The sequence below is a fragment of the Cryptomeria japonica genome, chromosome 2 (genome assembly GCF_030272615.1).
Source record: "Cryptomeria japonica chromosome 2, Sugi_1.0, whole genome shotgun sequence".
In the NCBI taxonomy this organism is placed as follows: Eukaryota; Viridiplantae; Streptophyta; class Pinopsida; order Cupressales; family Cupressaceae; genus Cryptomeria; species Cryptomeria japonica.
In genome coordinates this window covers 496,250,431-496,278,120 of record NC_081406.1, presented here as the reverse complement: position 1 = coordinate 496,278,120, position 27,690 = coordinate 496,250,431, and the positions used below count along the sequence as shown (strand labels likewise).

Sequence of the window (27,690 nt, the reverse complement as noted above, 5' to 3'; positions counted from 1 at the left end):
TAATCTCAATAATAAGGTGCTTATTCTTGGTGCTGACTTTAATGCAACATTGGTGGCATCAAACAAGAAAGGTGGGAGGGGTTCTTTTGGGATTGTGCAAGCGGATTTTCAAAGCTTTGTGACTAGGAATGGAATATTGGAAGTTCAGTTTAAGAATGGTGAATTTACTTAGACAAACTAGAGACAGGGCTTCTTGAACATTGCCGAAAAGTAGGATTGCTTCTTTTTGGCCGGGGATCGGACGGAGAAACCAGTTGTGTGTGAGGCTGGTATCCTGCCTATTTCAGGTTCAGATCATTACCCGATTTCTCTGGTTCTACAACATGATTCTATCCCTTTACGGCGTCTGTTTAAATTTGAAAAAATGCGGTTGAGAGCAAATGGGTTCAGGGATTTGTTTTGCTAAATGGCAGCAGAATGCACCAGTTAGATGTGGGAACAAGGCTTTCATTTTTTTCAAAAACCTACAAATTTAAAAAAGTGAATCTGAAAGAATGGAATAGGGTACATTTTAAAGATATCTTTGTTAAAAAAGTGCTTCTTGAGCAAAAAGTTGAAAAAGCTTCATAACAGAATTATTCAAAATGGCATGGTGGAGGAGGATTTCCAAGAAGGAGAAATTTTTGGATTCCCAATATTTGGAAATTCTAGTGCATGAGGAAGTTTTTTGGAGGCATAAATCAAGAGTGATGGCTCAAAGAAGATGACTGCAATACTAAGTTCTTTAATAACTCTGTTAAAGCTAGAAGATTGATAAATAGAATCTTCTCAATTAAGGACAGTGGGGGGCAGATGTTGAGTGATCCTAAAAACATCAACAAGGAGGCAGTTCTTTTCTATAAGAATTTATTAGCAAGTGATATGGTTGAGAATGAGGAGGCTCACGGGAGATTCTTAATGTAATACCAAAATTGGTCTTAGATAGTCAAAATTCAATGTTACAAGCTCCTGTTCAATTGGAGGAGGTAAGAGCTGCTCTCTTTTCTTTAGGTGGGAAGAAGGCCCCCGGGCTAGATGGTTTTCCTAATTTATTTTTTCAAAAATTCTAGGATTTGCTCAAGCTTGATATTTGGGGGGTGGTTGAGGAATCAAGGGCCTATAGATTTGTTTTCAAAGATATGAATAACACTTTAAATGCTTTAATTCCCAAAAAAGAATGTGTGCAATCTTTTGAGGATCTTGGACCCATTTCTCTTTGTAATACGATTTATTAAATCATCTCTAAAGTCATGGCTAATAGATTGAAAAAGACTTTGAATGTAATTATCTCTGAAGAACAGAGTAGCTTTGCCCCTAATAGATCTATTGTTGAAGGTATCATTATTGCTCACAACGCTATTCACTCTATAAGGGTGGTGGGTATGGATAGAATGTTTGTGAAGCTAGACATCCATAAGGCTTACGATCAGGTGAACAGAAACTTCCTTCTAAAGGTTTTGGAGCAGTCTGGTTTTTGTGAGTGCTGGGTGGATTGGATCCGTAGCTGCATTGATGCCCCACAAGTTTCGGTTTTGGTTAACGGGAGATCGCAAGGTTTTTTCTATACTTCCAAAGGGCTTAGGCAAGGTGATCCTCTCTTGCCTTTTCTGTTTATTATTATGGCAGAAGCTTTGGGCAGGCTTATTTCTAATAAGCAAATGGAGGGGCTATGGAAAGGAGTCAGGATTGCTAGAGGGGTTGATTCAACCTCACATCTCTAGTTTGTTGATGATACTCTTTTGATGGGTGAGGCCTTTTTTCAAGTAGGCTAGATGTATTAAGGCCACTTTGGAACTTTATAGTAAAGCATCTGACCAATGTATTAACTGGAAGAAGTCTGAAATCTTCTTCTTCAACGTCCAGATTAATAAACAAAGAGAAATTTCCAAGATATTGGGGATTAATTGAGTAGTCTCCAGGGGAAGTTACTGGGAATGCCCTTGTTTGGAGGGGCGTGCAAGTCTAACTTATGGCAAAACTTGGGTGTATGTTGTCTTATGAGAATGGACGATTGGAAGAGCAAATGGTTAACTTTGGCTGGTCGTATATTGATGCTGAAATTTGTTATTTCGGCCATCCCCATTTTTTCAATGATGTGTTTACGAATCCCAAGTAAAGTTATCAAGATGATCAAACAAAAGATGCATAAGTTCTTTTGGAATGGGGACCATGAACATGACAAAATCCCACTACTTGTCTGGGATAAAATCTTTAAACCAAAATTTGTGGGTGGGGCTAGGTTGAGAAATTGGCAACTTTTGAATGAAACCATGGGAGCAAAGCTTATTTGGAACATGTATTGTAATCCGGAGCAGATGTGGGTGAAAATTCTCATTGCAAAATATTTGGATTTGGGGACAGACAAAGATTTCTTAAAATATTGGATCTACCTCAAGGTTCTATAATATGGAACTTTATGATGTCTTGTGGCCATGTTATTACGGACCATATTACCTGGCTGATTGGTGATAGGAAGAATGCCAACTTTTGGAAAGATTCATGGGAAGCATTTCTGGCTTTGGGGGGTGATGAGCGGTATAACAACATTAAACAGAAAACTAAAGATGTGTGGGGGTAGAAGGTGGTGGATTTTATGGTCAAAAGACAAATTAATGGAAGAGAGGAATGGCAATGGAAGGCTTTTGGGAACTTAGGGCTGAATGCTAATGAGAACAAATTACTACTTCATATTTTCTCAGCTTGGAGAGTTATGTTGATAGGGGAAAAAGATGAGGTGATTTGGTGTGGGGCAAAAGAAGGAAATATTCGGCCAAGATTAGGTATAATTTTCTTGAAGCTGTGACAGTTGAAGAAGATTGGCCTTACAAGCTGTGTTGGAATAATAAGTGTCTTCCTAAGGCTAGCTCCTAGTCATGGCTAGCCTTGCAAGGTAGAATTTTGATGGGGAAAGACTACTGAAAATTGGTTTTTTGTTTTTTGGGACCCTTTAAATGTGTGTTATGCAACGAAAATGGTGAATCTTTAGATCATCTTTTACTGCAGTGTGACTTTGCTAATAGCTGTTGGAGGTTTGTAATAGGGAAGCTTGGCTGGAAACTCCCTTTTCCTGCTACTGTGAAGGAGCTCTTTCAAAGTTGGCCTTCCTTTGGTAAGAAATCTTATTTCTCTTGTATATGGGCAGTTTGTCCTTCAATAGTGATCTGGAAGATATGAAGGAGAGGAACAGGAGGATTTTTTAGAAGGAAGTGGAGCTTGTGCATCCATTCTTTGGTAGAATTGAGTCTGTTATTTCTGAACTGGTTAGTAAGGCGGTGTCTCAGATTGATCCATCTAGAATTAAGTTCAACAAGGAGGATAGCTTTATTCAAGCGAATTGGCCTCTCATTAAACTTCAGCTTGTTAATGGGCCTTCCTAGGCTAGTCCAAATTTGAGTGGTACTATGGAGATGGTGTGGAGCAAGCCTAACGAGGGATGGGTTAAAGTCAATTTTGATGGTGCCTCGAAGGGGAATCCAGGACCATTTGGAGCTGGTTGGGTGGCAAGAGATGCGAAGGGTGATTTGGTAGCGTTCAAGGCAAAAAAAATTACTAAATGGGACGAATAATGAAGCAGAAATCTCAGCTGTATTATAGCAATCAAAATGGCAAAAAAATTAGAGGTTACTCAACTTCACCTGGAGGGTGACTCTTTAATTATTATTAATGCAATCATTCAAGGTGAAGCTCCATCGTGGGAATTGAACAAATATATACAGATTATTAAAAAAAAATTAAACTCTTTTTTAGATTTTAAAGTCTCACATGTAAAACGGGAGTGCAACAGTGTAGCTAACACGTTGTCAAAGATGGTTGTGTCAATTAATGATGGGCAAGACTGTGAGATCTATGAGGATTTCTGGAATGTGTGCCTACGCTTGTGAAATTGATCGTATGCTGCCAAAGATGGATGGGAATAACGAGTCGGACGAGGCATTTATTATGGCAGGTTGGCGGCTTTATATGGACAAAAGAGGTGATTTTTTGACACATAGCAAATTGTGGTGGAGATTGTATTTGTGGACGGCTGGCAAGACTATGTATATCACGGAAGCAAATTTCCCTCTCAGGACCACCAAACAGCATTTAGCCTTTCAGGGGACAGTAATGGAGAAGAGGATGTGTAGTTTGTTTAATTTTGATGAGCCCATCTTCATGCAAATCATTGACATTTTGTTGGGTGAAGAATTCATCAATGTGGAACACAAATATTGAACTAATGTTGATATTGTTTCCATGGTACTGGAGTGGGGGTTGGAGCTTGAAGAGAAGGAAGAGATTGAGTGAGTGATGAGAATGTGTGTCAAGGATGAGTGGTTATTTGGGATTTGATTTTTGATGGCAATGGTGGAACCTAGGGTTTGTAACAAATGATGAGAATTGGATTCAAATTGGGGATTATGTCCCCTTTTGTGACCCTTCATTCGCTACAGTGTGACGTTGAACAGGGAGGAGCGGAAGATGGAATTTCTTTGTGAGAAAGAAAGGGAGTGAGCTGAGGATTTTGACGTGAAGTCAAAGGGCAAGAAATGGGCGAGGTTCATGCCGAGTGACTGCTAGGTGAATGAGGCTCTGAAAAGGGTCAAGACAGAATGAAGATATGGCCCTGGGTTTTTCTTGGCTGCTAATAGTACATGTTTTGTTTTTACTACTTCTTGGTGTCTTTGCTATTTTTTAAATGCAGACAGGGTGTAGGTTTTTTATGGATATATTGTAATCAGTGTATAGTTCTGTGAAGCCATAGGGCTTGGTGGGATGAATCTTTTTGTAGGGTCAAGGTTTTGTTGGGCGGGTGGTGAAGGTTCTTTGTAAATGAATTTTGCTACAGATTTATGTTTTGGGTAGTAGGATGGACTGGTAAATGATTCTTCTAGTTTCTGCTGCTATTGTACTTTTTGTTAAATATTAATAAAAATATACTATTATTACTGATTAAAAAATAAATAATATGCTGTTGTTTATAACTGTTTGTAATATATATGACTGTTTATGACTGTCTATAATATGTTGTATGTTAATAACTGCTTAGGATTCATTATATATCCTGCTTGATTGTTATATTCAGCCATGATAGGGAAAATGAGGGATTACAAGGAGGGGAACAGTGATGGGGTACTCTTCTAGATACATTGATGCACCACCTCATGGTGATGATCAAATGGTCCTATGAGGCCAAGGGGATACAAGGGGTACTGCCTTTGGGCTTAGAAGGGATGGACTTCCGAGGCACCCTATTGTAAATACACCTCAACCCTCTGTCATGGGGATCAACATGCTTAGGAGTCCAATCATAGGAAGTGGAATTGGATGACATGATGAAGGGGAATGGTTATGGACACCTCACTAGGTACACCACCTCGTATGGATGGCATGGGCCATATGAGGCTAAGAGGGATGGCATATCCACTCTTGGGCATAGGGTAGAGGATCTCTAGGGCACCCTATCAAGTCACCTTATTCTAGCTTCCCTATGGTTGAATTTCTCCAATAAATTAGAGATATCTTATGATTAAGTTAATGTTCCTAACCCTAGTAGGATTTTAGGGCAAAAAACTGGGGCACTTATAAAAGGTTACATTACATATAATGATCTTTATTCCATACGGTCTGCTGCAAGGTTGTTGACTGTTGCGATCAAGGAGGAGATTGTGAAGTCTTACTATTAGTAAGACAATTTCCTGATTATGTTGGATGCTGATCAATTGTCATGGCAGGGGCATGACAATTACAATGGTTGATACTTGATTATGATCAAATGGAAGGAAAGAGGTTACAAATCTTTATTTCAAATTACAAATATCAATTAAATACAGACTGAGTGTTGTCTACCAGTACTTCAGAAACTTGTAAAGACAATCTGAAACTAATTCAAACCCATAAAAATACTCGTCCTAAATGCAATCATAAACACACTCTGAATGATTTTGTTTCAAAGATTAAGTATTTTAGGAAATTAGATGGGTGGATGTGAGCTCATTATAAAAGCACATTCCAGATCTGCATTTATATGGGTTTCAATCGAGCCTTAGACTTGCCCTTGGAGTGCTCACATGTTTGCATATGTAATGGAAATTTTCTCCCCCCGAGAGAGTATTTCATCATTGATTGGTTAATAACTTAAGCCTCTAGATTCAGATAGGATGTTCTCTAGGTCTTGCATTATGAAAACAAATTAATGACCTAAAAAGGAGATAGCATAAAGAAAGAAAAAAATCAAAGCCCAGCTGGAAATTTCAGTCAATAATTACAGCATTCTGGAAAGTGTTATTGCATTAAGAGATCTAAAAGTCAATATGAGTCTCACTCAGAAGCTGCAAATTTAACATCAGTTCTCTAATATACTTTAGCCACAGGATGTGATGTCCCCGTCAAATTAATACTATTTGGTATTTATTATGAATAAAGTGAACTTTCCTTATTATATATTAGTTCTAATGTTGACTAATATATTATAATAAGAGTTTTTTTATTTTTCAATAAAAATTAAAGTTAAATATTAGTTTACTTAAATACTTTTATTTAATTATTTAATCTTGCGGGAGTTGGTTTTCCTATGGGAATTTTACCCGCAATTGTCTTTTAAATAAGGATTGGCAAATAAGGAGGAGCATGGAATTCCAGGATCGAAGTTGAAAGAAAAAATCCTCCAATCTATGCATGAATTCCTCTAGCAGGGCATCCTGGATACTTCAAAACGTATCGTCAGGTAAAAGAAAGTTTCACTTGGAAAGGATTAAAAAACGATGTCCTACGCTATGTCAAGGAATGCACCACTTGCCAACAAAATAAAGCAAAGCAAACTTATCCTGCAGGTTTATTACAGCCACTACCTATACCAAATCAGAAATGGGAAAGTATATCAATGGATTTCATCACAGGTTTACCGAGATCCCAAGGTAAAGATTGAATTTTTGTTGTGGTTGATAGATTAACTAAATTTGCACATTTCTTTTCTATCACTACAGAATTTACGACAGTTCAGATTGCAAAGTTATTCTTCAGAGAGGTTTTCCGTTTACATGGTTTACCAAAGACTATAATCAGTGATAGAGATAGCAGATTTTTTAGCATATTTTGGGGGGAGCTTTTCAGATTGACATGTACATAGTTGAATCATAGTACCAGCTATCATCCACAAACCGATGGACAGACGGAAATAGTGAACAAGTGGATCGAAGGTTATCTTTGTAACTATGTAGCCGGTCATCAGAAGGCTTGGGTTCGTTGGTTATATTTGGATATTGCTATAATACTACCTTTCATATGTCAATTGGTATGTCTCCTTTCAAAGCATTAAATGGCTATGATGTACTCTCTTTTCTTGACCTTGCTTTTGAGCAGAGCAATGTACCTAAATCTCGTGATTGGCTTCAAGAAATCCAAGACATTTTGTCAGCTCTTAAGGAGAATTTGCAATGTGCTCAGAATCAACAGAAAATCTATGCAGATAAAAAGCGAGTTGAACGCAATTTCAAAGTGGGAGATTTGGTGTTTCTCAGGTTGCAACCTTATCGGCAATCTTCTCTCAAACGTAGCGGGTCTGAAAAATTAAAACCTCGGTTTTATGGTCCCTATCAGGTAGTTCGGAAGGTTGGTGCAGTAGCCTATGAACTTGATTTACCAGTGGACAGCAAGATACACAATGTATTTCATGTATCTTGTCTCAAGAAAGCTTTGGGGCAGCAGGTGTCAGTTTCCGAAGATTTACCTCCTTTGAATGATGAAGGGAAGCTCGAAATGATTCCAGAAATAATTTTGGAAACACGGGACAGGCAACTGCGGAACAGAACTATCAGGGAATATCTCATCAAATGGAAAAATCTGCCTCAGGATGATGCCACCTGGGAAAATGAAAGAGTTTTGGAGTCGCTTGAGGGCAAGCAACACGAGGCAGGGGAGACTGTGATGTCCCCATCAAATTAATACTATTTGGTATTAATTATGAATAAAGTGAACTTTCCTTATTATATATTAGTTCTAATGTTGACTAATATATTATAATAAGAGTTCTTTGATTTTTCAATAAAGATTAAAGTTGAATTTTAGTTTGCTTAAATACTTTTATTTAATTATTTAATCTTGCGGGAGTTGGTTTTCCTATGGGAATTTTACCCGCTATTGTCTTTTAAATAAGGATTGGCAAATAAGGAGGAGCAAGGAATTTGATACAAACAATGCCTGAAGAGAAGTTTGATTATCTACGAGATATCAAAGCTTGTTAATGATTTCCTTTTGCTAGGCATAATTGGCCTATTGGAACTATAAACCAAGGAATGATCTATGGCGTGAGTATTGACCGTAATTACTGAAACGCATATTCATATACACCAACTGGAGGAGACTTTCAGAAGTCTGACAGGGTGCAAGCAACTCCATCTCTCACGAAGATTAACGGCAGCGTAGCGGAGACTTTCAGAAGTCTAGCGGGGTAACACGCAACTCCATCTCTCACAAAGATTAACAGCAGCGTAGCAAAGAGACACACAACATCAAATTTTTCCATCGTCTCCCTAGATACCCGATATCGGATGCAGCAATTAATTTAATCTCTTTTCCGCTTCATGTAAGTCAGAGACCCGATATCGAGTGTACTTCCGACTTGTTCCTGCAGTCACGAAGGCAGCGTCACCAAGGGTGTAGCAGGAGTATCGTACTTAATGGTGTAGCCAAAGTATCGTAATTAACAGTGTTGCGGAAGGATCATATCCGTGGTGCAGCAGAAGTAGATCACCAGAAGTATCATTACCCCATGGTGCAGCAAAAATAGAATATCGGAAATATCATATCCGTGGTGGAGTTGTTGCAGGAGGGATACAATTAAGGAGGTTCCATTTCCTTTATACTTCACGGTGAATCCCTGAAGATTTCCGGTAACCAACAGTACGTGAATAGCATCCACAGTTATAGCGTGGAAATCAGGTGCACTATATATACACTACTTGAATAATGAATGACTTCTTGAATAATGAATGCCTTGTTCTATCAATTAATGAAATACCAGCAAGTAGGAAGGGAAATTGAGTTAGTGTGAATGGAAAATATCACTGTCTGAACGTTATTCATTGTCCTGCCAATAACTCACTGGCTATGTTGAAAAACATGTTGTTGATGAACTGGACGAATGTCTAATAGATAATTAAAGAATTTTACACAGGATGAGCACTACTCTAATTCTACTGTTAGGCTATTTAATCTCCTGAAGGATTCAGTATGGTAGGACCTGACAGGACAAACGATTACAACTATCCTCAAACACAGGGATTGATTATTGCTAAGATGCAACTAAACTAAGAAGGATTGCAACCAGCAAATACAGATGTTACTGTTGTAAAACATGGACCAGGTAGGGACACCAACCTAAGATCTACTATAGGCACTGCTGGGCATTCTACCACTGACCCTCCAACACTTACCAATTTGGGCTTTGTCAGAGGGTAGACCTCCAACAGTTACAGCACCTGAAAGTTTACATAAAATATTCCGCAAGAATTTCAGTACTAGGAAAAGGTTAAGCAATATTACCATGTGCCAGAAATATAATGCTCAATTTGATAAGAAAAAGTATGCGTTAGGTTTTCTTTCAGTTGATTCAAGGAAATAAGAATAAAACTTCAGGATTGTTTTGAACGGGAATGAAGAGAGATTACTGTTGATTGTAACTAGGTAGGATGCGGATTCCAATTGCCTTAAGGCAACATTGGAATCCGCCAAGGGCTGGGCCCTTCTCTCCCCTATCTCACGCCACACTAAAGGGAAACGTGTTCCCCCTAATAGGGCCGACCCTATAAAGCAAAAGTCATAAAATAAATAAAAGAGATCAGCACCAAGCTGACCTCAAATATGTCCTCTTGCCTCATATAAATGAACATCTACTTGACCTCATTATTACAATCATATCTTTCCTCTCTCATGTGAATTAGCTGTCAAGTTGAAGCGAAAATAGTCAGTTGTCTGCTGTGCATGAATGCGAACTTCATCTGCTGCCTTTAGGTGTGAATATCTACAGTGAAAGGTACAAACTGCTGTCAAGAGTAAGGCGTCAAAAGTGCAGATCAGGTTACTGGTTAATGAAGACAAAAGTGCAGATCTGAGGTGCAGACCTGATACTGTTTAGTCATCTACATCAGCCCTAAAGTGTGGCCATTTCAGACCTCCTAAAGAGATAAGTGTTGTAATCAGAATATTGTTTAATTCATAATCAGATCTGAGGATCTCTTCTTGCTGGGTTTTTCCTCCTAGGAGGTTTTCCCAGGGTAATACTGTCTTGTCTCATTTTCATCTGTTTGTTTGTTTGCTTTCTATCAGTCACTAAGTTGAAAACCCTAACAACAAACATCTATTTTCTGAGTTTATTGTTAATCTGAAAGTAAAACTAACAATTACAAAATTTAAACCAAAGGGCAAAGAGGGCATAAAGAGGCACTATACGACTTCTTTCAATTAAAACATAGTTTTTGCCAGAAAAAACAAAGGAGAATCCCTTGTTAATCTACCCCATTTTTATCGAATAAACAAGCTGAGAATTAATATCTTTAGGATGGGAATAGACACACCTTATAGTATTTCTGTGGAGATTTGGAATGGTGTTCTCCTACTGTCTCCCACACCTCAGAATCAGCTGCAGCCTGCCAAATCTGGACATTAAGTGTAATAGAATTGCAATTCTTTTGGGTGTGGCCAACAAGCATTAGAGATTTTTAGAAATAGAAATTTCCACAATCTTTTTAATAAAATAGTGGTAAATCTTTCCATCAAAAAAGCACAAACTCTATGAATGATAGCTTAATATCATAGTTGAAAAGAAAAGATTTACAATTAATAATTTAATAGTAATAAATTTTAGCCAATTAATAATCCAGGTGTAGGTGGATGGGTAAGGCTGGTTCTCTCAAGTTTTGTTAAAAGATTGATTGATAAAGAACCTCAGAATTTGAAGAATAAATCACCCTTGTTTATAAACACGGTTTTGGAGTTCTCTAAACACATATCTTAAATTTGCCTTCACCTGTTTAATTAACATTCGGCTACTAGTTCTTTTATTAGAATGAAGGTTTCCACAGAAAGAAATTTGCTGAAGTTCTACTGGATAGCCTGAGAGAAGTTTTGCCCTATACGAAATTTGAAAATATTGTTATTGACTAGTGAAATGCAAAAGAGCACCTCATTTTGCTGCTCCTGCCATGGAAATTTGGATTGCTTCTTCTTTTCCTGCTGCTTAAACTCCTCATTGAAATGTATCGCATTCTTACTATTCTCTGCTTCTTCTTCATAATTGTATTCTTCCTGATTGTGCCCACTAACTACCTGCAAACATGATTTTGTCTATTATAATGAATTTAATTTTAGATCTTTAAGATTTCCACAAGTAAATATTTCAATAAATCTATTTGAAAACAGCTGCATTATATCTTTTTTAATTCAATGTACCTCATTTTGCTGCTCCTGCCATGAAAATCTGGAATGCTTCTTCTTCTCCTGCTGCTTAAACTCCTCATTGAAATGAATCCCATTCTTACTATTCTCTGCTTCTTCTACATAATTGGCTTCCTCCTCCTTGTGCCCACTAAGTACCTGCAAACATGCTTGTGTCTGTTATATTGAATTATATTTTAGATCTTTGAGATTTCCACAAGAAAACAATTCTGATAAATCTATTTGAAAACAACTGTATTATATACTTTTTGTTTTCATCTTTGAAGGAATAACTTACAGATCATAACGATCTTGTGCTTGAGCAGAGGATGTGAAGGTTCAGGCCCTGAGGAGACTAGGATATGTGTACTTTGTAGGCTAAATACGGTCAGGTACATGGAATACATTAGCTAAATACAATAAGTGCACTGGGTATTCGCATATGTGGAAATTCTACCTGCCTACAGCTACATCAATTCATTTTTTAAATTTCTTAGATCTTTGGCATTTCACATGTGAACATCCAGAAAAATCTAATGGGAAACAACTGTGTTATATCCTGTTTTATTTCAGATACTTGAGATCTAACTTGGGGATGGCCAAGATCTTTCCCACATGTTCCAATCTTGAAGGTGTAGGGTATGTGTTGATGTGTTTTTATGTACTATGCAACACAGAATAAAATACCAAAGGCACTCTATCCTCTCTTGATCAAAATTTCCTCAGATGCTAAGTTATATGATCAACTGAGATGACTCCAAGGTTTCTATTGTCAGGTCTAGACATGTAGATAGCTCAATGGTTGATGTGATTGTTGGCAATCCAAGGGGACTTACGTTGAACATGAATGTTGCTGGAACACGAAGAATTGCTTAACTTGGAAAACAAATAGCAAAAGGAATTAAGGGTTAAGAAAGCTAATCTAATCCTAAGAATGTAGGAATTGATTGTTGATTAGGTGTGACCAAACCAAGCTTTGTTTCGCCATCAAGAAACAACTATACAAAACTGGTGCAATCTCCTAAGGATAAACGAACGATTTTCATATCACCAATGCACATCAACCACATGAACAATGAGCATGAAGTAATAGAAGTTAAGCTTTCACACAAGTTCAGTCAACTACGCACTGCAATTTGTAATCAACAATTTACTAGTATGAACATTCAGTACACCATTCATCAACAATGATATCTTCCATTCATCTCCAACTTTAAAGCAAATGAGAAGTAGAGACCATGCAACAGTTTGAATTAACATAGAGAATTCATCATAACTTCAATGAAAACAATAAGTGTCTTACAACAAGATCTTACCAACAATCTTCGCCTTCTCCTCCTACTCTATTCTAATTGCTAACTATTGACTGCTTCTGCTACTAACAATTATCTATTAACCAACTATTGATCCACTACTAACTATTAACCTTTGAAAAGAGAGATTTGAGCCTTATAGAGAGAGCTCTTTAAAATGAATGGCCTAGGCTGATTCACCAATCAATGGCCAAGATTACAAAATAAAACCCTAATTAGAGTTTGTTATAACAAAGTTCTTTTGGCCAATGAGAAAATTACAATATGATGGACACATATCCTCTTTGATTTCTCACCAATGAGAAAATAGGTAGGTATGTGAAACAGTATTTGTTGTAATGTAATGCCCCGCCAGGAAACCCCGAAGGGATAAGCCAAAATAACACAAGAATACAGTGCAAATTTTTTTTTTAAAGATACAACACATAAGATGCAACATGATACCAAAGATTCAGATTACATAGCGGAAGACATCAACCAATCTCCTAAAGAGTTTCCCAACGAGATTACTTAATTTTCACAGTTCACTTAACTCATACAAGCTTTTCAATTTAAAATTACAAACCATACATCTACATTTTCTAATACACTAGGATTTCATCATAACATAAGAGATCATTCCAAGCATATTTAAATTCCTTAACAATAGCTGAGTATAATTTATTACTCTAGGTTACATTCCTTCATATTCCAACATATTGCATTTTAAAAGACGATTACATACAAGCATCAACGGTGAATCTCATCTAAACCACTTATGCATTCGATCAACATGGCATTCAAGAAAGAACTGCATAAAAGCATTAAAAGCTAATTTCATTTATCCATTTAACCATTCTAACATGAGTTAATCATACATGATAAGCTGAATAAAGGAAACATAAGAGAATACACCACAAAACACCATAATGATCTCGGAGTTCACCCCTAAAGGGCTACATCTCCGGGTCTGCTCAACTGCAAGACCCCCTCTGATAAATGATAAAGTTAAGAATACAAGAGGTTACACCAATTACAATCCAGCCATCAAGGCGATACATAAGCAATATACAAACGACCACACCGGTCGATAAATACATAAACGATCCTTACAAGGAACAGGATCCAGCTGAACATAATCAAAGCTAATAACATAAGAGTCCATGAGAGCATCCATAAAACTGAACCATCACCACCCAAGGTCTAACATGAAACCAACACTCACAAGGGCAGAGACAAAGGACGACTCACAAAGGTACTCAAACAGGACAAGACGACAACACACTAGCGAACGTAGGGACAAGTGTCATCACACAACCTGGTATGGATACCATGGCAAGTCTTCATAGGTCCCGGCCCCATACACTGGTAACCCTGGCAACCTAATCCGAACTTCCGGCCCATCCAAGCCTCATGTGGACCCACACATCCTCTCATGATGACAAGGAAGATGGTTTGCTATTTCAGGCCTTCTCACAGCATGTCGAGTCTATGCTAGCACCCGTCCCATGTGTGAGGCACATTATCTTATTTAGAGATTATTTTCTAATCTACTTAGGTTATCACTTATTAGACTCACTTTCGACGGGTTATCCAGCAGCCACTTTGGGCGCGGCCCCCAATCGAAAGCCACTTTCCCATACGACACTAGACTAACTCAGACGAACTCAAACCAGGGAATACACATGGTCTGACAAACGGAGTTCAAGAATAGATACACAATCATCAGGTCAAACACGACTCAAGGGTAATCACTTACTGACGGTACTCTAACTAGAGACCTGACAACTAAGGTTAACCACGAATCATTATTCGACTCACTCAAAGAGGATTTGATCAAACGACACTATCACAACACCATAGTCAACTCAAAGTTCGAGGACTGAAACAGGAACACCAAATCATCCATACGATAGGGTCCTTTAAACAAAGCAAAGCATGCCATTTCATAATTAAAGGCGAATACAGAATTTAAACTCGCAAGGCGATAATCAGAAAAGACTATATTTCCTCAAATTGATTTAATCATTAAAATCGATCAAGTTTTCTACAAGATCTAAAACAACTTACAGTTATCTACCTCATCAAGGGATAATTTGTTCTTGGTTTTCTAACTCCTAAGGTTCAAGCATCGAACAGGCATATAAGGCCGTAATGAGTTTTTAACCAATTCATATTAATAAATCTCAGACAACCATTAATCAGCTAATATAAGCTATTAAATCTCCGGCAAAACATCATTAAGTAGAATTTACATCGTATTCCAACGATTTCCAATAACATATTATTCTCTATTATTTTTAAACAATACTACATCAATTAGCCATCTTCCCAAATTAGCTAGAAGGGGAGGTACAATTTTACTGGAACAAGATCAATCAAAATATAATCGACAATATCCAATTCCGAAATTACAGTTGTAGAACTTAATTGAAAAGAGGGCATAAGTCACGGAATGAAGCTAAATAACAATTAACCTATAAGCTCAATTATAAAATTAATCATTATCAAACTAAAATTTGTGACGATTAATGCCTCCTTAATCGAAATTAAGAACTAATAAAACTCAACATTTAAATAACATACATCAAAGGTCATAACATAACATATGCATTTTTTTTTTTGAATGATAAAAAAAAAACGCATTAAAAAAAACGTTTTATCATCTATGTTTTAAACAAAACAAACGCATTTAAAAAAAAAACAAAAGGAAGCGAGCTGGGAAGGGCCGTGCCCTAACCCTAGCCGCAGGGTAGCGCGCAGGCGGCGCCCACGGCGGTGCCCGCAGGTGCCGCGGCGCCCTGCGGCCACCGCAGCCCCTGCGGCCACCGCCGTGGGCTGCAGCCGCACCCGTAGCCACAGCACTTACACAGCGAGCGGGAGGAAAGAGAGAGAACGCGGGCGGAGAAAGGGAAGGACGCGCGGCGAGGGGAGGAGGAGTAAGGGGCGAGTGGGGGAGAGGGGAGGTGGAGCGGGTGGAGCTCCGCTCCCCACCTCCAATCCCCAAACCCTCAGCTTGAAGCCATACAAACGCCCAGCCCGAAACTCTTAAAACAATAACGCCCACTATTAAAAAAAATAATAATGTTCAAGGATTAACGCACAGGGATAAACATTGATATTTTACACAGCGCTGCAAAATTTAAAACCCAGATCGAAATTACTCCCATATAATTTTAAAACACACAGTTCTAAAATGGTCACAAACGCCCAGCCGAATATTGCTAACTGGGTTTAAAACGCAGAGACCGGTTTGAACAAAAAGCCCAGTTCGATAAAATCCATCATATTTTGAACACACAGTTCGTTTTACTTTGCAAAAACCAGAATAACAATAAATGGGTTCGAATTCCACATTTCGATTTACATACCAGAAATCCATTTTCCTAAACTTGGAGATATGGGTTTTACAACATTTCCTCCCAGAACAGCAAACCCCATAAAAATTTAGAAAAACCAAATGGATAAACAACCCTACCTGATCTCGCATTCTTGGCAAGATCTGACGAAGAATCCAAATCTCCAGCTCCCAAATCCTCCTTCTTCCTCCAAAATCCTCCAATTCATCTCCCAAAATCTTTCTCAACCAAAAATCCTCCAAAATGCCCATCCTCTCCAAATTTCCCAAATTGGGTTATATGGAAGAGTTGACCCAAAATTTTCTATTTTTGGAATTAAAACTTTTATTTACAATTAATTCCTCAAAATTTAATCATTTTCAACAATATCAACAATATAACTTGCTTTTCAATTAAAAATCGATTCCCTCATTTAAACAATTTTAATCTTTTAATTCAAATAAGCCAACAGAACACAATTAACTCTATGGCGATAAAATTTAAAACTTTCTTCTCAACAGCATATATAAAATGCATTAAATATTCCAAATCAATCATTCAATCGAATTTACTCCCAATTAAAAACGAGCAATCCAATAACAACGAAAATCACATTACGAGAACCCGATTAATTTAATCCATTAATCATCAATGCACAAACGCATATTTAATCACGACAATTACTGAGGACTAAATAATCAATTAAACCAGGCACACCAAGCACGCAAACCGAGAAGGTCAACCAAACAGACGACTCGCAAACCCAAGCAAGAAGGGATTACCGACGACGACTGGCGATGCTCACTTGAGCACGACTAAGGCCGACTAAGGTCTTACGACCACCTAATCCAACTCTAAGGATTAGAAGGTATGCTCAAACCTGCAAAACCAGGGGACGACGAACCTCGCACTCATGCGACTTCGTACCTGAAATCTCCTGCAACCAACGATCATACATGCATACATATATAATAACTTAATGAATGCGTTAGCTCGATGAATACCATGAAATAAGAACATTAAACAACTAGCATAAAACTAGTGTGAGAACCACATCAATAGCTATGCGTAAAATCAACATCTGACTATAACATAATATTACGATTAACTAATCAAGATAAAGCCAAGGTTAGAAATAGACTAGGGTAGGGGTACTACAGATGCCATGTGTCACATGTGTGATTGTCCTCCTTGAGATGAGTCAAGTTCAATGCATCTATACGTGCTGACTTGGAAGGACTTGAGTGGGTTGATGATGACTAGAATTCCACCTCAACTTGCCATGTAGATGATCACAAAGTGTAATTGAGCAATATCTCTTGATACTTAACATTTCTAGCCTTTTGACAGATTGTGATGGTTCATATTCCTTAATTGCGTCATCTTGACATGTTCTTGATTTCGTTCTTTAGCACTTCATCTTTACCGGATGGACTTCTAATTTTGGTTAACTCTTCTATCTCCTTAGGAATGAAAATTGCTTCCCCTTTATCATCTTCCTTGCCTTGACCCTTCTTTTGCATTTCATCCCTTCGTGTTGTAATTGCAACATTGAGTCCTCTTTTTTTCATTTTTCATGATGTTGATTTCTTCCATGCCTTTAGCTAGTGCTTATCTTGATGTTGCATTGCTGAATCAATCTGCTATGCCTTGATAAATTTGATGTTATGATGCCATCTTGCTTGCTAATAAACTCTTCCTTTCTTCATTAGTAATTGCATCCCAAGCCCTTGATGTTGCATGATTCATCTCCTTGTGTTGCCTTCTTGTGAAGTCCTCTCCCTCCTAGCTTTCCAAGTCTGATTCCACTTCACCTTAAGTGCTTCTGATTTTACCCTGAATTTACACTCAGCCTACTATAATTCACTCAATATCTGATTTCTTCCCCATGCTTGCAGGTCTGCTCCTGCTTTGTTTGGCCTTGAAGCTACCTTCTCTTGCATTGGTAAGCTCCCTGATGCTGTTTGCAGTCTGCACCTTCATCCTTTTCCTTAGTCATACCTGCAAAATAAACAAAGATGGCATCAAATGCACATGATATGCATAAATTTCACAAACCCCCAATCTGATATGCCCACAAAATGATGATGAAATGGTGATTCAATTTGTGATTCCCGTGTCTGATTTTGAAGTGTTCCAAGGTCTGAGTCCTATGCTTGGAAATCTGCACATTAGGTCTTCCTTCCACACGTTTGATTTAGGATCACCTTAAGCCTGCCATATTTGCTTGGGCGGATTTTCTGCCTTCAATTGCACAAACATGGGCAGATTTTTCACATTCAATTGCATAAATCCTAGGTAAGGGCGGAAATTGAGCATGTAATTGCATAAAATGATAAACATTTGTCTTGCTTAGTTCATGCTAGACGGGTTTTCACCTCTCAATTGCACAAATGAGGGTGCAAAATGAGCCTTCAATTGCACAAAATATTAAATGCTTACCTTTCTTACCTCGTGCTAGTTGCATGTTGGGCGGCTTTTCAATGTTCAATTGCATAAAATGTTAGGGAGAGCGCATTTTGGAGGGTCAATTGCACAATTAAGGGTGGATTTTGACCTTGTATTTGCATAAAATGATTGCCTTCTCTTCCTTGATTTGAATAAAATATTGAATTTGAATGCTTACGTCGATGTTGCCTTGCTTGGGTGTGTTTGCCCTCTCGGCTAAACAGTTAAATGCAATACGTAAATGCACAGAACATAATGGAAATATATTAAATAACCAGCCTCTATATTAATTCCACAGTCCATGTACAATAAGTGCTTATAACATTACATCTGACACGACTAACATGATCCCACTTCGAAGAAAAGGTACACAATATATAATACCCGAAGGGGTGCGACACAACCGTCGCAACTCCAACTACCTACCCGTCGGCTAACTAACTGACCACCGTAACTCATTATTACCGACGACAACATAAACATAATATAACAACATAACATAATGATTATTCTCGACAACATCATCCCCCCCAAGAAAAGAAGTCGACTCCGACGACTTAATACAAAATAGAGATGAATGGCAGGAACTATTGACGCCAGTCGGGCCCGGATCTTATACACTTGCTGCGTCCGCGCCTGAAAACCCTTTTCTGCTACCATCCGATGCTCAAGTGCGGAATTCACCAATATTGCTTCCTTTGCCATCACAGTCCTCCTGTGCCTAACCCAAACTTGTCTGCAAAACACGTTTTTCAGTCTCAGCTTCCACCAACTGCTACTCAATTGATACTGTCTCCCTAGCCAATTTGTCCTCGATAGCCACCCGTGCTACTCTCCCGACATCCAACTCCTGCGTACACTGAACTAAGTCTCACGCAATTATTGCCTCCAACCTGGTGGTCAGCTCCTCCCGAGCCCTCTGTGCATCCACCAAGGCAACCTCACGTCCAGCCAAGACATACTCCGAGTTCCTCAAAGCGTACCTATCCTGCCTGGAGGTGGCCACAACCCACTGGCACAAAGGCTAGGAGACACCTCAAATCCTCCATCACACTCCCCAAAGGCTAAAAACTGAACTGAATAACTCCCTGGTGTCATACAACTGCGCGGACCTGCAATGCCTTCCCTCAAACTCTGTTTGTTCCCAACCTCCAAATCCGTCTCCCTCTACGGCTTATGGCTTCCCCGCCAATGCTTAGTTGTAGACTTCTTTCTCACAATACGGACAACCACAACACTTCCCGTGGTCTTCTGTAGCTCAAAATAAACTGGGGTCGAGGGGCAGCGCCCCTCGCGGGGTCGACTCGAGGGGTAGCACCCCCGTCGCCAACACCAATTTACAACCCTCAGAACCATACGAAAGTCCATGGCGCACAACATTTCTATGATATTTTAAGATGCCAAAAACCCTTCTTTTCCACTCTGAATTTCTAGTGTCCTGGCTTCAAACTCCAGCGAATCATTTTAAATCTGGCCGTCGTCGTTTTTTTTTTGGCACTGTAATGTCCCCGATGGCACCCCGGCCATACAACCTCCCTGTACGGTCAACAACAGCATTGGCACCTCCGATCGTGCGGCCTACACCCCTCCACCGTACGGCGGACCATGACGACGGAGCGGCTGTGCGGCTTTGTGTGCGGCTGTGCGGTTGACCACCGCACGATGGCATCCACCGTCGGTGTCCACCGTATGATGTTACCAGCGCCGGTGGTCACCGTCGGTGGCCCACCGCACAGTGGTCGCCGTTGGTGTTACCACCGCACGGTGATCGCCGTCGGTGTTGCCACCACCGGGGTGGCCCACCGCACGGTGGTCACCGCCGTACGGTGGTCCGTTCTTTTTTTATAATTTTTTTTTTTTTATATATATATATAATTTTTGACCGTACTGTCGCTGTCGTACGACCATACGATTTTTTCATTTTTTTTAATATAAATTTTTGACCGTACGGTTGCCTATCATACGACCGTACGTTTTTTTTTGTTTTTTTTTGTCATCTCCTAATTTAGTTGTCTTAAAGAGTCGTCTACTCGGGTCCCCTGTCTCTGGGATTGCCCTTCATCCTTCTCGGTTTTCCTCGCCCGAGAGTCGCCTGCTGTGGTCCCGTGCCTCTTGAGTCGCCTACCTGGCCTCTCAAGTCCCCTTCCATCCTCTCGGGTGTCCGTCCGGCCTCTCAAGTTCCCTGCGCGCTTCGTGTGGTAGGGTTTCAATTTGGGCCCGTTGGTGGCCAATCTATTTTCAATGGCCATCGGAAGACCTGGAACCACAAATTCTACAGGGACCACGACCTCCTTCCCGTACATAAGAAGAAGAAGAATAATAAAGATTTTGAAGACTGCGGTCTTCCACACAGGGTTCCAATTGTTGCCAACACTCTTCGGATTATCTACGTCGCCAGGGTTTGGGGTGTCTCCCTTCCAATATTCTTTGTATTCCGGCAGGTACACCTCTGTTGGTTGCTCTGGTTCCTCTACTTCGAGCCTGTAGCTTTGGAACATTTCATAATCCTCCATTTGCCAGTGGAAGAGCCCGTTAAGTGAGCATACCTCATCTTCAGAACATCCCTCCAATTCGAGCACCCCTTCACTGTTCGGCTCCATCGCGTTCTTGCCCTTGCTTTCATCGGGACCCCCTTCCCCTTTATTAGAGTCCTCTGAGTCCGAGTCGGAAGAGGCGAGCTCTTCGCCGACATCTTGGGTGTGTAGGTCAATGGTATATTTCCGCCCTCCCTTCTCCATGGAAAGTGTATTTTTCTTCCAGTTGTGGTTTACCCTCGCGTTGATCAACCACGCTCTCCCCAGGATGGCGTCATAGCCTTTCTTCTTCGAGGGAATAACCACGAAATCTAACAAGAATGGTTGCGTACCAATTGTCACTTGCTGGGCCATCAACAGGCCGAGTGGCTTAATGCCGTGTTGGTCCGCTCCCACCAGGTTGAATGTGGGTGGCCACAGGGTGGGCTTCCCTAGCCGCTTCCATGTTTCTTCTGGTAGTACATTCACCCTAGATCCCCCGTCCACAATGGTGTCCTTCAGAATGGTCCCACGGATACCCATTTCTACCACAGCTGGGTGTCTACCACTGCTCAAGGCTAGTAACATCAGGTCAGTTGAAGGGCTAACGAAAACCTCCACCTGTGGTGTACTCTTCGAAGCGATGGCGGGAACCCCTACCTATGGTGCACTCGACGATGCGGTGGCAGGAACCCATACCTGTGGTGCACTCGATGATGCGGTGGCAGGAACCCCTACCTGTGGTGCACTCGATAATGCGGTGGCAGGAACCCCTACCTGTGGTGCACTCAACACTGCGGTGCTTTGCACATTGGTGAGGATGGCAGTCCTCAATTGTGGCATAGAGTCTAGAAGGTCTTTTACCTTTATCGGCACCTCTATCTGCAAGATTTGCCCAATGATGTTATTTTCCACTTCCGTACGGGATGATGTACTCGCCACCTCGTTGTCCCGTTGTTTGGTCGTCATCTCACGTTCAATATTGGCCTTTGCCTCCCGTAATCTCTCCTTCTCCGTACGGGGGTCGGGATAAGTGGTTTTTTTCGTCTGGGCGCGGGTGATCGCCAGTACTTTTTTCTCACGAGTCTTCTCAGCCTTCTCAATGTTGAGGAGATTAACCCCTGCCTGCGGGCAATTTGCGTCCTCATGGTCGCCTGGCCCACACCAACGGCAGAGGTGCTGAGGGGTGGCTTCCTTCGTGCAATCACGGGCGAAGTGCCCCCACTGATTACAGGCCCTACATTGGATAATTGGCCGGCCCTTGGCGTCATACTGGATACGGCTTCCGTTATTGTTATTGTTTCTATTCCTTCCGCCGCTGCGTCTGTTGTCCCGGTATCCTCCAAATGATGCCGTTGTGTTAGTATGTTGGCCGGTACCCGCTAATGCGGATGTTGTGGCCTGCTCCGTGAATAGCACCCGGTTCATTTGCGTACTTCGGGTTTTCATGTTGTATGGGCACTCCTTGGTGGAGTGTCCCATCACTTGGCAAATCTCGCAGAATGCCTTCTTTTGGCAAGTACCCTTTGTGTGCCCTTCCTCTTTGCACTCAGTGCAGCATATGTCCCCTTCGTTCCAACTAGTGCTTCTCATTATTTTGAATTCCTTTCTCATTCGCTCCATGTCTTTCTGGAGCGCTTGCACCCGTTTGCCAGCCTCGTCGTCGCTGCTGCTTTCCTGTGAAGAGTCATCATCCTCGGATGAGGATTTATTACTTTTCTTCTTCTTTGATGTTTTGTGTTCGCTCTCCAGGTCCATCGCCCTATTATAAGCGTCGTCATATGACGTCGGGGGTACAATTTTCATCTTCCTCCGTAGGGAGGATTTCAACCCTTCAACGAACCATCGTTTCTTCAATCCATCTGCGGGTTGGCTTTCCATTTTACCCAAGAGTTCTTTCAGCCTTCGACTGTATGCCCGTACTGTCTCCCTGGTACCTTGTTTGGTACTGTATATCTCCATTACAATTTCATTGTCATCACAGAGCAACCGAAACTCCCCCGTGAATTCCTTCTGTAGATTGGCCCACGTGGCCACTTTTTGCTTGTCCACATCGGAGTACCAATCTATGGCAACTCCTCGTAACGTGGCTAGGAACTGTTGTACCCAATCATCCTGGTCTGTTACTCCATTGGCAGACCAAATGGTTTCACATGTACGGCAGTGCTGTAAGGGGTCTTCCTTGCCCTCCCCTGTGAACTTTGGCAATTTTTGTTTACTCGCCATCCCACCGCTGGGTCTCGCTCCTCTAATTCCTTGTGTGCTTATACCTGGCGATCCTCCGCCTCCTGCAACTGAACCTCCACTCGTGGGTCCTCCGGAAAAAGTTGCTGACACCGAACCAAACAAATTGCCTCCCGTACGGTACCCTTGTGCTCCTTCAGCACCTTAGGTCGTACCGTCACCTTCCGTTGTCTCCCTCCGGTTGGTTGTCTCCCTCCAGTTGTCCTCTGAAATGGACAAATTCTTTAGCAAGTCTCTGGTAGCGTCGATTAGGTTTAGACTTCGCCTTGTTTGTTCCACCAACTCTTCGCAGCTTCTTACCCTACGATGGTATTCTGGCGAACTGTAGAGTTCTCCTTCGGCACCCTCCGTGACTCCTTCTCGCAACCCTACAACAGTGTAGACAGTGTAGTTCTCTCCGTCTATCTCTGCCTCCGCAACCTCCGTGACACCTCCTGGGTTCCCTTCGGGCAACCCCTCGGCCGATCGTCCCTCAGCAAGCTGCCTTAGCCTACGCCTTCGTTCTATCTGTTGTTTGAGATTCAATGCGGTTTGTGCCACTTCCCATTCGTCACTCTGTATCTTTTTATTTTTGTCCTTATTTAGTCTATTGGGCATAAGTCACTTCCATACACAGCAAACACACGCCATGTACACAAAAAAACTTTTATTATTTTTATTTTTTATTTTGCCTTTCGACCACAATTTATATCAGCAGTGTGTCGGGATTATTACAAGGTTCAATTTCCCCTCCGCCTCTTGCCATCACGCTCTGTGTCCCACGACGATTGTTCCCTTTGCGCATCGTCGGCCTCTGGGTCAGCCTCACCAACGAGTAGGTCCGTTGTGTCCGTGCGCCATCCGTGTCTTCCATTCCCGAGTACATCTAGGCAACGGTGCCAAATGTTTGCAGAACGTAAATGCACAGAACATAATGGAAATATATTAAATAACCAACCTCTATATTAATTCCACAGTCCATGTACAATAAGTGCTTATAACATTACATCTGACACAAATTGCCCTTGATGAGCAAGCACTTAAAGGGGGCATGACTTGAGAAACATTTGAACTTAGTCAAATTTTGAATTTACATCCAAATTTATCAATTTTATCACCTTACTAACCTTTCTCTTTGATTGTTAGCATGAGCACATATCTCATGCTCAATTGCACAAAGTGGCATTGCTTGATACTCCAATAGTGAGGGTGCAAAACTGAGGCTCAATTACACAAGCTGCTCTTGGTGAGCAAGCTAAGATCAAGACCACGACTTAAGCAAGATTTTGACTTAGTCAAATTTTCTCTCTTCAAACTTCCATGAGTCCATTGCCTTCATTTTTCACTGTTTGGATGTATCTCATCATCAGAAGGCAACCTTGTAAGCCTAAGACCTCACTCCCCAGGGTGCAACATCTAGCCTAGTTTACAAAATGTCAAATGACATGCTCTCCAAGGCAATTTTGCCTGTAAGCTCTCAATGGTCGTTGGATCATTTGGTCTCATCTAGACTTACTGACCATGTGAATCCTTAGCAATGTGACAACTTTCTCACATGCTGAAAACCTTAGCTACCTAAGCTCAACCTTGACCTTGACTTACCATAACAACTTGAGCTAACCTCCTCTCACTGAAAGGTTAAAGACTGAGGACTGACACCTAACCAAGACAATTAACCTAAACAACTAAGCCAACAGGGAAAAAGTGGGGGTCCCCATTTGCAATGGGGCAATGTGTGAAAACATCACAACAGTATGTAGGCTCCATAATCTTAACAGAATTAGGTGCATAGAGGGTTGGGTACTTTTTATGTGCTACCTTTTCACCCTTCGGATTTTTTCACAAAATTTCCAATAATTAGCATCAATTGACAATGTTAGCTATCAAATTGTCATATAACATGCATTCTTCAAAATTTGCAACAGCTAGAAGTAAATTCTTTATTTTTCCTGAATATTCACCTAAAGGCTAAATTTTAATTTTCCTGTGAAACTGAAAAAGATATAAACTTTTATATAAAAAATAGGTTATTATTGGCATTAAGTAGAAGCAGGTAATTATTCCTATACTGTAAATCATAGATGACACACTCGCCGAAAACTCGGCAAGTGACAAAAACTCGCCGAGTTTTTGGACCTGGCGAGTAGTAATGACTTCTACTTGCCAGGAAAACTTGCCAAAAACTCGGCGAGTTTTAAAGAAAAACTCGCCCGCATTAGCATAACAGCTGAAAACGGCAAAAAATACATACATTTTTTGTTTTTCGATATGGTTTTGGGCTGAGAAGGGGGAAACTCACTTGGAAGGGCCACGCCGAGAGACCACTATGCCCTCAAGTAATCGCCGAGTTTTTTGGTGTGTCCGTCAGGATTCATATATGGAATATAACATTTAAGTATAAGTGAATACTTTAAGTTATATTCCATATATACTATCAGGATGTTTGAGAGTGGTTTCGGACCTCTAGGAGTTATAATGCAAAATCTAGTTTTTGGAAGATTCTTCAAAGTTCTAGACTTAGTCAAATTTCAGGATCCTTCGGTGATGCCCCTTGACCCCAACTTGGGGGCGCTGCCCCCAAACCCCCGTCGAAAAATATAGGGGGAAACTGCGCTGATGGAAATAGGGAAAATTTAACCTCCGAGTCTGATTAGGCTCCATATAACAACATAATTAGCATTGAAGAAATCCTGGTATTATACATTTTAGAGTTGAAAGTTTGAAACTATGAGTATGAATGATGAAATTTCAAATATGATGAAAGTTTGAAACTAGTTTTAGCTAGAGCTGGGAAGAGGAAGTTGTATTTACTTTTGGTTTTACAAAAACTATTTACTATTTTGCTTCCAGCCATCAACATTTCTCATGAGGATGCGATTTAGTAGACACTTTGCATTTAAATATATCTAGAATCAGCTTGTTTCTTTTGTGTTATCATTTATTGACTCATTGGATGCATCTTCTCATTAAATTTTGCAAAAAAATGCATTTTTTATTAAAATTAAGCGTGTTTTTACGTTGGCGAGTTTTTCGCCGAGTTTTTGCCGAGTTTTTTTCTCAGGGGCTTGGCGAGTCGAGCCGAGTCGCGAGTAGTTCAACTATGCTGTAAATATCCATATTTCTAATATCAGAGAGTTACAAAAAGGATCTAGAATATTTATAGAGTGGATTTTAAATATAAAAAATATGTTATTATCGGTACTAAAGAGGAGGAAGTTGATTGTTTGTGCACTATAAATGATCCATGTCTCTAGTATCAGAGAGTTTCAAAAAAGTCTAGAATATTTATCTTTCCAACAACCAAAAAAATATTGGAAAACAAATACAAAAAATGTAATCATAATTTGGGGTTCATGCCATAGTGTGATAGTTAAGTAGTGATGGTGGTGTTGTTATGGTCACCAAGATTCAATCCCCATTGGACTATTGTGATCATGGGTTTTATACTCTTGTTGATCCAATGTAACATTGATGCTGTTGGCTAAATGACTTAGCGATCCAGATTGTGCTCCAGACCCCCTCTTTGCCTTGCTGGGCTGCTGTGTGATGATTCATGTTGATACTATGTGTTCATGCCACCCAATGTGTGGCTTCACCTCTAGTGAGCCACGTAAAAAATCAAATCTTTCTTCCCGGAAAAAAATAATCATAATTTTTAAAAATAAATTTTATGCTATAAAATTTATATTCTATTAAATTATATAGAAAAACTTACATAAGTATTATAGATCACACTTCATGATTTTTGTAAATATTATTAGATTAATTCACCCAAAAATTTAAGCATTAAATACCAAAATAAAAATACAATACTCAGTAACTATGTTAAAAACTGTAACTAACCTATTATCCACCATAATTGGTAACCACGAGAAAAGAATTCGCCGAGCATTCCATACTTGTGGGCAGGATGGTTACTATGCTAAGTTTGGGTACAAATGCAAGGAAAACACAAAAGGAAGTTTATCTTTTCACTTGAAATTGAAAATGGCAGAGATTGGAACCTCAGCCCAGGTGGATCTATCAATGTAGGAGGGAGGAGCAGCATTATCATCCTCCGTTTCCTCCTGCTGCAACTTTGTGCGAATGAATCCCTTAATCAGATCGTCCATCCTTCGCTAAATGAGAAATAACAACAACTTCAGAAAAAGGACAGAGAGTCGCAGTAGATTTAGATGAGCACGATGCACTTTTTTGCATTTTTCGTGAAGTCGTTTTCATACACAAATCAAAGAGTCCACTTTGTCATTTATTTTCATAAAAATCTGTTGTGGTATTAAAGACCGGAAAGGTACAGTTTCTGTTGAGATAAAGTTTTGGTCCTCCTTATTGGACGGTGGAATTATCTCGTGGAGTTATCTTTCACGTTAACATGATAATGTAGCCTATGTTTTCTTAGGATTCAATTACATTGTTTTGTTTTGAGATCAAGTAAACTAGAAATTGCATTTTTGGTGTGCAATGGTACGCCGAAGATGTTTGAAAGGT

General features: G+C 40.1%; 1 protein-coding gene across 1 annotated transcript in view; it reads right to left on the bottom strand.

The window, feature by feature from the left end:
• Positions 1–27,454, bottom strand: part of LOC131078896 (uncharacterized) — a 45,659-nt gene extending 18,205 nt beyond the window's left edge. Inside the window, exons 1-4 of the mRNA XM_058016719.2 lie at positions 27,207–27,454; positions 11,404–11,547; positions 11,137–11,280; positions 10,530–10,601 (exon numbers count right to left, since the gene is read on the bottom strand). Of these exons, the coding sequence (XP_057872702.2) occupies positions 10,530–10,601; positions 11,137–11,280; positions 11,404–11,547; positions 27,207–27,314 (468 nt within the window). The 5' untranslated portion in view covers positions 27,315–27,454. The remainder of the gene's footprint in view (positions 1–10,529; positions 10,602–11,136; positions 11,281–11,403; positions 11,548–27,206) is intronic.
• Positions 27,455–27,690: the final 236 nt, after the last annotated feature.